Below are 17,620 nucleotides of genomic sequence, written 5' to 3'. Positions count from 1 at the left end.
TTAATATTATATCACAAATTTTTACAATAAGCATAGAAGTTGTGGAAAAATGTCTAGTTTAAAAAAGAAATACCAGGTTTTCTGCAGGTGTGAAGCATGCACCCCAGTATCTTGCTGCACAGCAGAAATTCTTTCTGTTTCTTACTTATCTTTGGAAGACAGTTCTGCCACTCAGCATCTGAACTGCCTTAACAAGCACACAGAGGTTTCCTTGAAAAGGATGTTGTACTATTGGGTTCACTTCTGGCTGGAGTGTGAGAGCAGGGTACTTTGTGTAAAGTGTTGGATAATCAGGTGTATCAGGAGCAAAGCAAGGAACAATTAGGCAGTACAGATGCTGCTTTAAGATAAACCCAAAAGCACTGACCTTGTCTTCAGCAGAACTTTGAAGTTCAGCTGCGTGACATTTGACAAGTGCTGGGAAACAAATGAGTCCACATTAGAATTCAGTTGTTGGAATTTTAAAATTTGCTTCTGTTTTTATTCATATTTTAAGAGGCCCAATGTGTTTTTAAGTTCGCTAGCATCAACCACAATCTTAAACTTTTAAGATGTTCATGTCAGCTGTCCAGTTCCTGAAGGCTAGTCAGTTGTTTAGTCTATCCCTGAAGGATGATAGTCTGAGAAGTAGCTGAGAGCTGCAAAGAGGGATTAGAAATGTTCTTACATCCAAAACAATTTACTTATGAATTGAAATTTAATTAAAGCTTTATTGTACTTAAGTGTATCAGTGATGTTTCAAATGCACTATTAATCTGACTATTAATTAGAAAAGTTCTTTCTGAAGTGTAGCATTTATGAAATAATTGTATTAGATTGTCATAGATCTGTGGCTAAATGTCTTCAAGTTCTGTGTTCTCAGTATTTTACTATGCCTTAGCAAAAAAGTAGTTGGGTTAATTAAAATGATACATTTTAGTGGTCTAAGAAGTCAATGATGTGGTAGTGCTATTGGATGTAAATGCGAATATTGAATCTAAAATATGTGCTAACTTTAAGGATATCCATTGTGCTGTAAAATACATCCTGATTCATCTTCTGGTATCACTCTATCTAAATGGCAAATGTAAAGTCAGTCAAATTTATGTCAAATAGATTGTCTGTATAATCAATTCCAGAGGGATACAGCTCTAGTGACTGAAATTTAATGGGAAAAGATCAAGCTAGATCATATGTGGCCTTTCCTGGCATTGAAATCTATTAATACAATGAAAAAAAGTGGTCATTGTTCCACAGAAAAAGAACAAAAAGTCCTAACTGCTAATGAAAGAGGAAATAAGTTTTAGAGGACACTGTACTAAAAATTTAAAAGAAAGGTGTTTTGGTAGGAGAGATGAAAATTTAATAGTATTCATGTGAAGCTTTGGGAATTCTGATTAGCATTTAAAATGCATATTTATATTTCGTAAGAATACAGCATTCTTCAATATGAAAATACTCTACAACTGACTTCCCAAATGCTAGCAAATGATTATACAATGTCCAAATAGAGATTACTACTGAAATGCTCTCATTTCAATTACAGAGAATGGATTTTGAAATGCAGTAAACAAAACATAATGTTTTAAGGTAGGATATAAATAATGAAATATGATTAATAAGGCGGGAGGTGAAAAACTATAGAAAGTGAAAAACAGCCATCAAAGACTGTGTTTAGACCAATATACCTGAATCAGAAACTTGACCTTAGATAATTATACTGGGGTGGTCAGCAGCCCATTTGATGGGATATCTGCAAAGGGGATAAAACTGCAGATCTTTGTGTCCTGAAGGGTTGTTTTTGTTTGGTTTAATAACATAACTGCATCCATGAGGAAAAGATTTAAGACAAAGAGAAAACAAAAGCTAAAACAACAACCTACTTATGTTATTTAAACACAGCCTATTAGCAATTATGGGTTGTTCAAATCTTTCATATTATTTAATATCATGAACAGTGTTCTACATAGAATCTGTAACTCAGTTTGGGTCTATACGTGATTATATTTTAGAATACCTTCATAGCAATGCTCTGTCTCCAATTACAAGGACAGTACTCTAAGACACACGTTAAAGAGAATAACATTTTCTAATCAGGATTCCCGTTCAATATCCATAAAAAACAAAGTTGCCGTTCTGTTTTCAAGATACAGAAAATTACATGTTAGTTCTAAAGAAGGCATAAGCAATTTGTTTTGTGTTTGCTGCTAGACTTAAACATTAAACAAGAGCTGATAAGATCCAGAGAGTAGATCATCTTGACTTCAAGAGTTAAGAAATCACACTTCTGGTCTTGTACCAGCACTGCTGTAGTGCAAGATCCTGAAGTTGTTTAATATCTGGAAGAGGGAGAGATTTCAGACAGTCACAGAGGCTGGAAGGAACCTCTGAAGGTGGTGTAATTCAATGGCCCTGCTAAAAGCAAAGTCAGCTACGCAAGTTGCTCAGAGCCGTGTTCAGGTTTTGAGCATCTCCCCTGATGGAGACTCCACAAGTTCTCTGAGCATCATTGTCCTCTCATTGTAGAAGGTATCAGGTTGACTGGGCATGGTTTTCACTTCATAAATGCATGCTGATTGCTCCCAATCACCTTCCTCGTAAAATTGGAAAGAGCTTCCAGGATCATTTGCTCTATTTCCTTCGCAGAGATCGAGGTGAGATAGACTGGCTTTCTGGATCAACTTTCTTTCCCTTCTCAAAGAAAGGAGTGATACCTGTTTTCTTCCTGTCTTCAGACTTCAATCACGATGATCTTTCAAAGATAATTGAGAATGACCTTGTCCAGCTCCTTTGAGATTGTGGGTGTACTCCACTGGGGCCCATGGACTTCAGCCTGTTCAGGCTGTTTAAATGTTCCCTAACCTCATCCTCCTCCACCAAGGGGAAGCCTGCCTTCCTGCTTTCCCACTCGTCTCAGGAACTGGGGATTCCCAAAGCCAAGTCATACCAGTAACAGCTGGTTAGTTCACCAGGTTATTATTTTTGTAAATATGAGTGATCTGTTATTCCCCTGAATGTGGCCACACTGATATTTTTAGTGGGATTTTATCAAAATATTTTATTTGTAAATTAAATGTTGTGAAATCCTTCATTTATGTTAATAGCATGGTTGCTTTTTGACAGTTGCACTTGGAGGTTGTTTAATTTTCTAAAAAAAAAAAACAAAAAACAAAAAACAAACATGTCATGATCCTTTAATATCTCTTTGATATGTGTACGTGTATTTGTGTGCATATGTCTGTTTAGGAACAGCATTGAATGCTTGTTTATTAACACCTTAACTGGCTACTGGTATAATAAAAATATTTTCAGTAAAAAATAGGAACCCGAACAGTTGCTAAATATACGCATGCATATATGTAAAGATTCGTTGACTTCATCTTTTTCTGCCTCTTCTTTATTCCTCAAGTTGATTTTCCCTTTCAATATATAGTATTCACTTAACACAATCCAGTTGGCTGGAGCCTTGTTCCAATTTAAGACTTCAGTGAAGAGAAGTAGAAATTTCAGTGGGATTCAGCATGAGACGTGCAGTGGATTGACCTTTCCTTTTGCACTTTTGACATTCCGTTCATTCCGTTTTTGGAGTGAATGAGCCAATATGTGCTGTATCTTTCAGAGTTTTGGTGACCTTTTCAATCATCCCTTGATAGCTTTTTGCAGAAGTTCAGCTTGTGTTACTTGAATTACCCAATGGAAATTACCGTATGACCTGTATGTGTACATGCTTCTGGATAAATACACATAAAGACATCTTTATCTGCTCCTATATGGCCCCTCAAATTTAATGCTGCAAATCAAATGACATCTTATTTTGAAAATCTAAGGAAAAAAGGTGTTTTTGGATTTCTATTTATTTATTTATTTGTGAGAGTGAGGTCTAGAAGATGCAATTTCTAGATGCTGTAATTTTGTTGGGAGAAAATGACTTAATCTGACTAATTTCACATCTAAGCATGGATGGAGTAAGTTCCCCTGCTTGAATCTCATCAGAGCAACCTAACTGATTTGATAGTGATATTGGGAATCAGTAACTGCAGGCTCGAATCTTCTCAAGTGGATGAGATCCCAGCACCTAAATATTAACTTTCTCATTAAAAAACCGTAATAACTTAAAGCCTTCTAGTCGTTACTCAGATTCAAAACAGAACAAACAGCAGCAACAATAAAAAAAAAAATCCAAAAACTCCAAAAATTCTGTCAGCCCCAACCAAAATGGATCCTAACCTGTGAAATGCTGTCCATCTATGAGACCTAATTTCACAGTAGAAGCAGGGTTTGGAGTGATCATTAGTATTCAGGCATTAGGCTGGATTTCAGTATTTTTTTTTTCAGTCTTTCTCTGGTTTTTGGTTAGTTAGTTATTAATGGTGAGCAGTACTTACGTGGTTGATGGCGCCTTTCTCTGCTGAATGACCTAGGTTTTATAAATCACCTTCTAACCCAACTCGGACTTCTCATTTAAGAAATGTAAATTAAATTTATACTTTGTTGTTAAAGCAAGGTGCCAAAGAATCTAGTATATGGATCTTAGAAAATGGCAGACGTGATGTGCCTATGAAAAAGCTCTACATATACTTTGAGAATAGCAGGTGAAGGATTTCTAGTAGCTGAGAATGATAAGATATCTCCCAGAAAACTGCAGTTCTTATCACATACGTTCCAGAACCAGCCAGTTCATAGGGCTGCTGAAATGATTACAGGAATATCCGTGCAACTCCATGCAAGAGAGGAGACTGAAATGTTGTCTTTAATCTGTCAAGGCTCATCACAAAAATGCACAAAGTGAAAAAAGGGGCAATAGGAAACACAGTGGAAGAAGAATACTTATTTAAATGGAAGGACAAATGGGGCATAAGAAGAAATGGGTATAAATCAGCTATAAATACAGCCAGTATGGAATTAAAGTGTCTCTAATGAGGAAAAAAAAAAAAGTCAGATACTGGAGTTCATTTTGGAATATATTTCCTACTTTCAGTAGGATTAATTGGGGTTAAATGTCTGAGCTGCTTCAAAGATAGAAGCTTGGTAAGTTTATGAGTGTAGTTATTATCATATTAAGATTATTATTAATTATATTATGACATGACTGTCTGCAGTAGCAAGGAAGCAGACCTGATGACTCAAGATGTCTGTGTTTCTTGCACTGACCTAATTTTCCCTGAAAGTAATTTAATACTGACTACAGAATAACTTGAAATGAATTTGGAAAGAAACGGAAAACTGAAAATAATAGGGTTGGCTTTTTTTCAGATAAAAAGGTTTCTCTGAGAAGTAATTTTACTAGCTGTAGCTCCAACATTACTTTTGGCCTCAGAGTGGTTTAATACCACTGCTGTACAAGGATAAGAATATGTAAACTGGCACCGAGATAGACAACCCTTGCTCCCCAGTAACATCTAGCTTGCTAGACTACTAGATGTAAAATTGGGAAATGCTAGTCCTTTATAAGGGTCAAACAACCTGCTATGAACTTTTACATTAATTACTTTGGGTTTTGCTTAGATGGTTAAATATATTTAATACTTTCTGCTTAATTACTTAGGAGAAGATTCTTTCCATTAACTCTAGCTTTTAGATGTTAAATATCTAATCCGAACTTTTTAAGCCATTGTGTTGTCTCTCCACGTGTTTTCTGTCTACTACTGTTGGTTCAAATATGTTTGCTAGTTTTATCTGCTGGAGCAATCAAGCCCAAGAAGGTATTTTTTCTGCTTGTTTTCCTGGTGCCACTGGCCAATTACCAACTGTCATTAACTTCTTTTATAGTTCCATGTAAATATTAATCTGAATGATGAATATTAACAGTGCTACTGACTGATAATTTGGCAAAGGTCTATTAATATCTAACTGGAATTTAAAGAACTCTTGGGCATCTGGTTCCAAAATCCGGAGCTTTCTGGATATACTTAAAAGCCAAGTATTTTCACATACAAAAGTTTTTAACTAGATGCTCAGCGTCACTTCCATCTCATCTGAAACCAACTTTGCGCTTAAATACCAAGACTTAAAGCCTTGGTATTTCAATGTTTCTGTTAATATCTCATTCTAAATAGCTTTTGTTCCTCTTCAAGCCTGATTTCCTAGGGAAATGAGGCTTGTATAGTTATTGATCTTTTGTTAACTCCTAATACATTTGTTGTCTAGTTTCAACCTACACAAAAGAATATAAACATCATACCAAAACAATACATTTTAAAAAAAAAACAAAACAAACAAACAAAAAAAAAACACGCAGCAGCTGGAGGGAGAAGAAATACAAACTCAGACTTGTGTTCACATCAAGGGCAAGGTGGGTGCAAACTGCTTTTGCCCCTTGCTAGTTGGTCAGGCAGCAAGTGCTGCTCCTGCCTGATTGAAAGTGTCACTGTCCCACAGTGGAGTGGGTTTGTTGGCATTATAGTAGAAATACAGGTGAAAACGAATATAAACCTATTAATTCAGCTTCTTCTATTATATGACTAAATAAAACTGGTTTGAAAAGAAAGTCATAGACTCAAATATAGAAACTGCTGAAAGTTTATGATTCAGAGAATGCTGAATTTTAAAAAGCAACTTAAATATGGAGATTTCTTTCTGCAATGGCTAACAGTATAAAGAAAGCTAAATAGATTGTCTTAAAAATCTGTTTTTGCTTGGCATAGCCACAGCATAATTCCAATAGATATATAGATGGGTTTGTATTCCATAGCTGGGCTGGCTTAGTTTTGCAAAGTTTTGGAAGGTTAGTTCTGAGGTTTCTGTACTAGGTGGTTTTCCATTTTGAAGTCCCTTAAAAAACACAAATGTGTTTCTCATAGAGTGGATTAACAGCAGCATCCCCAAATTTCTACTTTGAATGCATACTTTTTTCTCCCATTTCTTAAGGAAGATGACGTTATTTTCACTTGGTTATTTTTCAGCTGACACTGTTGAGAAGTAAGATGTAATCACCCATTTCCTACAAGGATGAAGGTGACAGCAAGTGATGATGTTTTCCCTGTTGCGTAGAATAGTGTTTTATTAGTTTCTAACAATTTTTAAGAGTGTAGTTTGCTTACTTAAAAACATTCTAATAATGTTTTAGAATCAGTGGATTCTTCTGTGAGCCTCAGCATTTGATGTGAAGTTTATATTCTAGTCAGCTCATCCTTGATGTTCACATCACAATTAGGAATCAGTTGGATTTCAGTTCTGATGTTACAATACTGCTTGCAGATTAGTTATTGGCATAAATATTTAGATTTTAGATTTAGTGTCAGGTTGAGGTTCCTGTTTCTGGAACTTCTGGCAGTAACTTGTAAAATTTAAATGCATCATGCTGTGTTCCAGATCATTAGTAGAAAAACTTACTTTTTAGGTGGCTGGCATAGTTTGGGGAAATTATTGTCTGAAATATGTTCTGTATTATTTCTGCATGGTCTATGTGTTCTATTGCTTTTCTGGCAGTTACAGAAAAAAAAACGTCCTCTAGCAGAAGCCACTTCACTGTCCTCTGTGAGTCATATATGAAAGGAAACGATGTGTGCAATTCTTTCTCTATTACTGCTGCATTAAACCATTAGTTTCTTTGACTTCCAGAGGTGTGCTGTTTATCTTTCATTCACATTTTTTTTTTATATATATCAGGTTTTACCTGATCTCTATGTGATGTTAATCACATTTCCATGTAATTTAATGTAATACTTCCCTTTCGGTTGAGCTGCACAATCTGTACTTGCTTAAATTGGATTACCAAATGTAACAGAGTTATGATTTTTAAACTCTTTTATGCTTAGATATGCCACTTACTCCTTGCTGTAAATAAGGGGAAAAGAAGTTCCCAATTTGATTTCAAAGCCTTTGCTGCTGTTATCTTGCCAACTTCTCTTACCTCTGTTGCTTACCCTTCTTTCTGATATTTTCCTTCAGCTTCTTCCTGTCCTCCTTTTGCTACTGTATTCCAACCTAGCCCTTCTGTTACTCCTTTAAAAGAAGTATTTGCTGTATTAGCATACAATTACCAGATCTCAGCTTTATGGAAGGAGCCTAAGCTCTTTCATTGCACAAGCACTAAAAAATGTTTATTCTTTTTTAATACTTCTGCCTACTCAAATGGAGAAGTGTAGTCCTTAAAAATGTCAAACTGCTTACCAAGTATTGTATTGAATAACACAATTATGTTTCTTGGCGAAGAAAGGGATCTGAGGTTTTGGTTGACAGCAAGCTGAACATGAGCCAGCAGCGTGCCCTGGCAGCCAGGAGGGTCAGCCGTACCCTGGGGTGCCTCAGGCACGGCGGGTCTCGCTGGGTGACGGAAGCGATTGTCCCGCTCCGCTCTGTGCTGGGGCGGCCTCACCTCGAGCACTTAGTGCAGTTTTGGGTGCCACAATATAAGGACAAAAAGATAGTGCTCAAAGGAGGGCTACAAAGATGGTGAAAGGTCTAGAGGGCAAGACATAAGGGGAGCGGCTGAGGTCCCTCGGTTTGTTCAGCCCAGAGCAGAGCAGGCTGAGGGGAGGCCTCATGGCGGCCTGCAGCTCCCTCACAAGGGGAGCGGAGGGGCAGGTGCTGAGCTCTGCTCTCTGGGGACAGCGACAGGACCCGAGGGAATGGCATGGAGCTGGGACAGGGGAGGGTCAGGCTGGGGGTTAGGGAAAGGTTCTGCACCTAGAGGTGCTTGGGCACTGGGACAGGCTCTTTAAGAAAGTGGTCATGAAGTGGAGGTCAAGCATTTGGACAACGCTCTAAGACATGTGGCCTGATTTTTGGGTGGTCCTGTGTGGAGCCAGGAGTTGGACTCCAGGACCCTTGTGGGTCCCTTCCAACTCAGGATATGGTATGATTCATTGCTAAAATTAAACAGGAATAATGTATTCAGGCAGCACATGTGGTATTTATTATCCCAGAGAGTGTTTTTCTTTGCTTTGCCCATAGAAAGGCAGCTTTGAGGAGGGGGGCATTATGACAGCAATGGTTACTCTGTTACCTTTTTTTTTTTTTCCTTTTGAAAAAAAACTCTAGTAGTGATAGCTCTTCTAGGTGGAAAAACACAGAGTTAAGTATGGATGTGAGCAAAAATTGAAGGAGGATCACAGAATCACAGAATAGTCTAGGTTGGAAGAGACCTCCAAGATCACCGAGTCCAACCTCTGACCTAACACTAGCAAGTCCTCCACTAACCCATATCCCTAAGCTCTACATCTAAACGTCTTTTAAAGACCTCCAGGGATGGTGACTCAAGGATGTAGCTGAAGAAGGAGTTGTAGAGAGATGCAGTAGGGGTGATAGTGTTGGTTTACTTTGTTCTCTCTGCCAACAGAGGTGATTTCTGTGGTTGTGTAACCGTGGTGTCTGTCTTTTGTTGTGATAATTTGCTCAGCAGTCTGTCTAGGTATTTTGTTTTCCTTCTTAATTGTTACAGGTGACTACTCTAGAACAACAACAGTTTGGGAATAGAGAAAAAAGGCAGAAAAATATCGAGGCAGTTGCTGTACATGTTTTAAAAATGTATTTCCCTTGAGCAATTCAATATGGGGTACTAAGTCATTAATATTTTCCTAGGAATACTTAATTAGTGGATGGTTTATACTTTGGGAAAAAAATGCACATGTAAAACTATTGTTTAATTATAATATTTTCAATTCTAGGAGAAACAATGAGAATCGCCTCTTCAGAGTTTGCTGACGACCCATGCTCCTCAGTGAAACGAGGCACCATGGTGCGGGCTGCTCGTGCCTTGCTTTCTGCCGTTACTCGCTTGCTCATCCTGGCTGATATGGCTGACGTCATGAGGCTTCTGTCACATCTGAAAATTGTATGCATTTTTAACGTTCCGTATTGTTTATGCATATTGTGTATACACAAATAGGGACAAATCAGTAGTGAATATCAGTGTTTGCATTTCCTACTCTGTTTCACTGTTTTTTTCCTTAAAGCGCTGAGCAGGAATTAGGATGAAGCACACATTTCTATGTTGGTCTCATTCATTTTCTAATTTTAAGGAAATGAAATTTTGGAGACTTAAAGCAAAAATTGTCTGATGTCTTCAATGGCTGGAGTAGTACTGCTGATAAGCACCCTGCTGAACTGAACAGATGCATCTGCTTGACTCACTTTGCATCTTACCTGGATCGTTTACTAACTCAGTGCTTGTAAAGTATTGCTATCTTGTGGCAGAGTTTATGTACTACAGTTGTGGTACTTGAAGTCTGCACAACTTCTGGAGGTGTCAGAAGATTGATTTTTTTTTCTTTCTGAGAAAATAGTACAATGCTTAATCAGTCATCAGTGAAACAGAATAAAGACGAATTACAGATTACAAGGTATATTGGTATGGATTAGGATTCACATTTAGTTGCAACCATTCATATTTTTATGCGGGCATGTTAAAACTCATTGAAATACAAACTGTTTTTTTTTTTTAAATTTTTATTTTTTGCTAGTTTTCAGACTATTTCATTTTAATTGCATAAATAACCCCAAAACTCTGAAACAAACCAAAAAATCTGCAGAAGTTCATATACAGAATATTTAAAGCCTTCTGAGTATATGTGTGCATTTGGCAGAGGAATTGCCTTCTTTTTCATAACTGTCCACAAAGTATTTTCTTTAGTTTGTCTTTTTAACACTGTGACTATACAATATGTGACTATACAATAAAATTATGTTCTTGCAAAACAATGGGAACCTTTCAACTGGAAAATTGTGCAGATAAGCTAAATAGTGTGAAAACAGTTTTTATAATGAAAAAAACAGATTTTTCTGCACGTATACTAGTGAGTTCTGGTCTAATAACAGAATGATGTTCTCGTAGCTGTCACGCATGGCTCTGTGATTATGTTCAGTGTAAACATCATCTCTCTTGAATGTGTTTTTAATTTTTCCCCACTATAATGCTCCAAACAACTGTAATTCAAATAATCTTTTGCTAGTGAGACTAACACTTAATATTATGAACAACAGCTTTCTCCGAGCACTGTGATTAAAATTCAAGCTTTTTCATAGGTGGTGAGAAATATTGTTCTCACATTTGAGATTTCCTCCTTCTGTTACAGCAGTGTGCTATGTTATTGAGAAAACAAATGCCTAATAGTCTTTTGGAAGTGGGTGTATTTACTTACACAGTTTGCACTCTGGATTTGCAAGGACATTGTATGGCACTGTTGTTTGTAATCTCTGCATTTGTCAGTTATCACTGTGAATATCCTAGCCTCCTGTTCTCCATGAACCCAGATGTCTGTGGCTGCATGTAGCAAAATTCAATTTCAGGACCTTAAATCTCATTACGTTTTTCAGGTTAAAAAGTATAATTTATTTCTGAGGTTTGGACAGAGGAACTATTTTATCTTACCATTTTATAATGCAAACTAGTTTTAGATAAAAATAAATTACTAGGGAAATGTGTTTATATATATATATATATATATATATATACACACACATTATCTATTACGATGGGGCAGCTCTTGTATTGACTCAGTGGTAACATTCAAAGATTGGTCTAAGTTAACCATAAAATTAATAAACTCAAATCATTCACCATGTCAAAGTTATGAAGGCTGATTGCAGGGATCCTGCAATGTACTGAAATCAGTTTTCATTGAAAGCATGTCAGAGGAGTGTGTTACGCTTCAGACTTCATCAGAAATAGTGCATTTTAATTAATATTTCAGAGGGAATATATGCAGTCGTGATCTGGAAGGCCACTCAGTCATTTCTTTCAATCATAATATAATATGTGATGTGATAATTTCACTAATATGTGATGATGGACATAAAGCATTATGAATATATAGTAATTAAGTATATGCTAGTTAATCGGGGAAGCCATCTGCATAGTTGAGTGTGGTTGTGTTTTTTTAAGGATAGTGTTACTCAGAAATGAATTTTAAAAAGTAATTTTATAAAAATAAATAAATAAGGGTTTCATGCTCATGTCCTTTCAAATACCCTAAGTAACCGGTTTATTCATTTTGAAATTTCATGGTCTGTACAGTAGATAATGCACAGTAGAGTATGATCAACATCTTTCAAAATATGATTATTAGAGTGGAATCTGTAACAAATCCTCTAGCAATTTTATTTAATAGAGGGCTGGCAGGGCTTACAAAAATGTACATCAGTTTGTCATGCCCATGTTTGTCATTACAAATGTTAGAGATTCAGGTGGTTTCATATAAATGCTTCTTGATCTGAAAGAGCGATGTTCATATTTTGCAGGGAAACTGCAGGAGCAAATTAGTTCGTGCAGTGATGCTTTTATAATTTTTATTCAGTGGTTAAGGAGTCAGATAGTTCAGCTTTAAAAACTGCTGTGCTTTCTAAGAAAAAAAAGGAGGTAATTGGATTTGGAATAAGGTGTAGCTTGCAGCTCTCCAGCTTAGAAAAATATTTCCAACAATGCTAAGGTTTTATGTTCTGGAATTACACCATTTCTTGTAGAAATCTTTTAGTTTGCTATTCTACTCCCTTGTAATTTGTGGATAGTCTTGAATCCACAGAAGGTAGGTAAGAGATCACAATACAAATATCCTCTCTCACAGGTAGAAAAACACAGTTAGAGCCACACAACTAAAAGACAAATTCTACACATATTTGTTTCAATTCTACACATATTTGTTTCTTTTCTAAAATCATTAGATGCCATCTTCTACCGCATTTATGGATTTCCAGTGGCATTTGAAGAATAAGCTGTGAGCATATTCTTGTATAGGAGTATGTCTCTATCAGAATTAGCTGTCCCTCTTATAGGAGAAAATGTGTCTATTTAAAAGCTTATACACATTCTCATGAATTGAAGCAATTGCTTTTAGAAAGAAGGATGAATAGAAGGTATTCAATTTTCAGTCTTTTTGCTTGGAATTGCATTTTTATCTAGTGAGGGAGAGAAATACAAATCTGAATTCCTGCCTAGCCACAGAAGTTCTTTCAACACAGAAAGCAAAGTAACATTTTATCCCTTCATATATATTTTTTTCTTGCTGTACATAAGGCAAAGTTTTATGATAGATTTAATAGATTAACTTGTTAAGTGTAACCAGGGTTTTATATGTTTGTCTGCTAGCTACAGGATGGCTGAAAAACAGCAGCTCTGGTTTCCTTGATAGATTCTTTTTCAGTTTTGAAGTAACGGAAAAGAATCTCCTAGTAAAGCTGAGAAAAAGGAAATAATAACTATGTTCTGAGTTAAATATATTGTTCCATTTGTTTAACAATGATGCAGTTTTTAAAAACATTAGGGTAAATTTAAATAATAACAGCAAGTTTTAGTTTCCTTCTTTAAAATTCTTGTCCAGAATTAACAACTTCACTGTATTTTCACATGAAGCCTATACCACACATTAAGAACATATCCATCTCTTTTGTTCTAAAACCCACAGATATTAAACATTTTATCTGATAAGTATGAGGGGGGAAATGGATATAGTTATTCCTTTTACACTGGCTTTACATGATTCCAAAGTACAGTACATGCAGAATGGCAATCAGACAGCTCCTCTATTAAGAAACCTAATTAAAGTTAGTGGGACTATCATAAAGCCACTGTACAGTGATGGACTTCAAAGCTAAATTGGATCCATATAATAAGGAGCAATTGATAGAATAATTACAGATTTTGTCAAATAGTGCAACTGGATTAAAATGATAACAGAGCTAATGTGTCATGTTCTAGGTAGAGGAAGCACTCGAAGCAGTGAAAAATGCAACAAACGAGCAGGATTTAGCGAATCGCTTTAAAGAATTTGGGAAAGAGATGGTAAAACTGAACTATGTAGCTGCTAGACGACAACAGGTGAGTGGATTCTAAAGCAGTGGCTGAGAAAGTTAGACTTGGTTCTAATGATCTGATGTTTTATGTTCAAGTCTGGTTTAAAATGTACAATACTTAATTACTGTGTCATGGCCTATCATTTAATCATACTGATTTTCCTGAATGTGATGAAGTTTTTGAACATGCCATTACTTTCTTTAAGAATATTGTTCAAGTGGATTCAATTAATAATGGAATAAAGGGTGAAAAGGCAAGTGATTCAGGAGGTTAACAACAGTTTTCACTTGATGATTATTCCTGTTTAATTCTAACCTATGCTGATTTGAGGGTGCTCTGACAGCTGGAAAAGCATGAGCTCTTCAGTAGCCTAGTCTAATTCAACTTCTGGAAGAAGAGAAATCTACTTTTTGAAACCAACATTGTTACTTTTTAGATACTTAAAAAGACAATTCATTTATTACTAAGACAGATGGAGACCAGAAAGTCATGATAACATTTATTCAGCGCCTGTAATTATACAACTTTGTGTTAAACAGAAATTTCTCCTAAACACTGTTCTTTCAAAGAGTCTAGACAGTCTGTCATTATGGAGTTGTGTAAGGGTTCTTCAACTTGAGTTGTGTTTGAATACGGCTAATCGTTCAGGGATGTTGTCTTTATATGGCACAGCACACCTGGTTTTAGAAAGCTGGCTTTTCACGTTCTTCCCTCTATATACTGCATTACAATGATACCGATTTACTTCTGTATCACATGTATATTTCTAACAAATTAGAAATGTAAAACCTAGTAACATGTAAACAATGTTATTTTGTATATTCAGACACTTTTTTTTGCAGAAGTGTAGTTATAATTACAGGAAGAAGTGAAAAAAGAATAGGAAAGCTAATGAAGGTATATGTCTCAAGTTCTTACTGGAGATTGTATAACAGAAAATCTTAGTATAAACCTGTTAAATTTTCCTTCTTAAAGCACGTTTTCACAATGCTACTGAAGAGTTCCATATACTTATGGAAAATCTTGGCAGAATTAGAAGGTAGTACTTAGATTTTCATATGCTTTCCTTTAATCTCTTCTGTTTTATAACTCACAAAGCTTTTAGTAACTGAATTGTCTTTGAGAACTGTCTATCAATCGTGTTTGAAATTCATCAATGGCTAAAACCTTTAAACCCAGAACATCTGGGTTCTTTCTTAGTTTTTGCCTTAGGTTTTATGTGTGAACATAAGTAAACTATTCAAGATTCTTTGTTCATTTTAAAACTGAGGTAATAGTGTTTTCTTACTGCTTATGAATGTTGTTAGGGCAACCTTACCTAATGTTTGGAAGGCTTTCAGGGACAGAGGGATATTATGTATCAATAAATTTCCTAGTGGATGTGTCTTCTCATTCTGGTAAGGTAATGCACAATATCTGATGTTTGTTGTCAAGAGGAAGCAAAAGAGAGTATATGTCAATAAAACAAACAGCAAAACACATGAGCAAAATATGAAGAAAAGGCAAATGTGATTTATATATGCAAGGAAAACCCTAGGAAAAAGCATCTAACAGACAGGAAAAACAGGTAGACAAGAAAGCAAAACATATTCATGGACTTCCTGTGACAAAAAGGGGAAAAAAAATCTTTAGGAGGAATCCAACTCATGAAATATTCATAATTCTTAAGAACCCATGAAGCATATGTTCCATGAATTAAATAACCAGAATAAAAACATAATTATGCCTATAACAAAAATAATGAGGGATGTATTTACAAGGCCTTTATGAACTAAAACCGTACTCATTAATAAAATCTCTTCATTTTTTATTTTTAAAGGTTTTTTTTTACAGTGATTTTGTAAAGGACATAGGTATAATATTTAATAAAAATATGATGTCTTTATAGAATCAGCAGACTGAATCCAATCAAGCAGGAAGAGAAAATACAGATTTATATATGTATATATATTTTTTTCTTAATTGTCTTTGAATAAGGCATACATATGGGCTCTTTAAGAACAGTTATGCTCTTTGTGAACAAAATGCATGAGCTGTAGCTACACACAAAGAATGGACTTCACTGAGCAGGAGGGAGATTTTGTGGGGTTTATGGTAGATTCTGTCATTAATTCTACCTCTGCGATATCACTAAACAGTGACAGCGTAGACAATACATTCTAACGCTAAAACTTTCATTCACAACCAAATATTTGCCTGTTTTTCTGCAGGAACTGAAAGATCCTCACTGCAGGGATGAAATGGCTGCAGCTCGAGGTGCTCTGAAGAAGAACGCCACGATGTTATACACTGCATCCCAAGCGTTTCTTCGTCACCCTGACGTTGCGGCGACTAGGGCCAACAGGGATTATGTCTTCAAGCAAGTCCAAGAAGCAATTGCTGGTATCTCCAATGCTGCCCAGGCCACCTCACCCACTGATGAGAACAAGGGGCACACTGGCATAGGAGAGCTTGCTGCTGCACTAAATGAATTCGATGTAAGTATCAGAAGTGTGCAGAAAATGAAGTGTTTCACCATTAAATAGAGAGTGCCTTTTAACTGAGTGGGTTTTGAACAGGACTCAAATTTCTCTCTTCATTCAGGTCAATTTCCTTAGACTGCAGAGGCAAAGTGCGGAGATTGATTTGTGTTACTTTTAATGAGGAATAGTTGTTCGCTGCTAATGGACTTGAATGATAAGAGTTTTTGCTCATATGCTGCAGCTCTTATAAAGAAGTTGTCTTCTGCCCTAGTGTCCATGAAAACTCTACTACATAGTTCTAAATAGTGCAAAGGGTGATTAATCTGACGGTTTTACTTCTGGGACATTTTTCATTCCTTTTGTTGAATGGTAAAAGCAAATTTGTCCAGCATGTCAGGGAGGAAGGTAGAACAGGAAAACAAAGATGCCGGTGGAAAATAGTGTCCTAGAAACATTAACAGTGTGTTGTTTGAGTCATGAATTCTGTTCATCAAAGATATGAGTCAAACATCTTTTCAAACGCGGTTGTTAGCAGTACCTTTAGCTGCAGACAAGGTAGGTGCTGCAGTCTCTGTTTCAGCAGCAGCTCCAGTTTTCCTTAAGTAACTTTCTTAACACCTAATTTGATTAACAAACCTTTTTTCTTTATATATATTTATATATTTCCAAATTTCAGACTTGAGTGCAGATTTTTTTTTTTAGAAAGTAGAAAAACTTTATTTGAAGACAGTATATGGAAATATTTTTTCCCATTCTGATTTAGAAGGGTTTGATAAAATTGTTAAATACGTAATGGTGTATTTTTCTCTCAGACTGATGTACAAATTTGCTATGCAAGCATCTGTAAGTCCTTCAGGAGCTATTAAATCCTTGTGTATTTAGGACTGTAAGTGGAGGAATTTGTGGAGGATGTTCATCTCATGTCCTAGTGGACTGGGCTTCTCTTCTGCATCTCTGGTTTCCTGTCATTGGGCCCATGGTGGAGATGGTAATCGAAAGAGTATTAGAGGAGCAATGGAAGCTTGAGGACTGAGAAAGGTATTATAAAAAAGCCAGAGAATGAGTATACAAATAATAGCAAAGGGGAATTGGGGGCAGATCTGGAAACACGACAGCTGAAAATATGTGGATAGGCACAGGAGGAGAGGCACAGTCTGGTAGCTGAGGAGCAGAAGGGTTCATGCCATTAGAAAACATACTCTGTTCATGTCATGGTGCCTCGTGGTGCACAGGAGAAGCCGTGCTCTGGGAATGAGGCAGGGTTGCGTAAGTGTGGATAATCAATTTTCTCCTTCACTGGCCAAAGAAGTTGCAAATGTAGTGAATAAAAAGGAATTGTAGAAAGTGAAACACTCATAAAACCATTCAGAACTACTGCAGGACTCAAAGATGGACTCAGCTTTCATCATGCTGTTAGATTAAAGAGGCAGTATTGCTTGCATTGACGATA

General features: G+C 36.2%; 1 protein-coding gene across 5 annotated transcripts in view; it reads left to right on the top strand.

The window, feature by feature from the left end:
• CTNNA2 (catenin alpha 2) overlaps window positions 1-17,620 on the top strand; it is a 483,606-nt gene that overhangs the window by 109,625 nt on the left and 356,361 nt on the right. For all 5 annotated transcript variants that reach the window (XM_035325436.1, XM_035325437.1, XM_035325439.1 and 2 more), the window contains 3 exons: window positions 9,588-9,754; window positions 13,613-13,732; window positions 15,919-16,185. In XM_035325436.1, the coding sequence (XP_035181327.1) occupies window positions 9,588-9,754; window positions 13,613-13,732; window positions 15,919-16,185 (554 nt within the window). The remainder of the gene's footprint in view (window positions 1-9,587; window positions 9,755-13,612; window positions 13,733-15,918; window positions 16,186-17,620) is intronic.

Source organism: Oxyura jamaicensis, chromosome 4 (genome assembly GCF_011077185.1).
Source record: "Oxyura jamaicensis isolate SHBP4307 breed ruddy duck chromosome 4, BPBGC_Ojam_1.0, whole genome shotgun sequence".
Lineage (NCBI taxonomy): Eukaryota > Metazoa > Chordata > Aves > Anseriformes > Anatidae > Oxyura > Oxyura jamaicensis.
The sequence above is the reverse complement of the archived record's forward strand: the minus strand, read 5'-3'. Positions and strand labels throughout refer to the sequence as shown.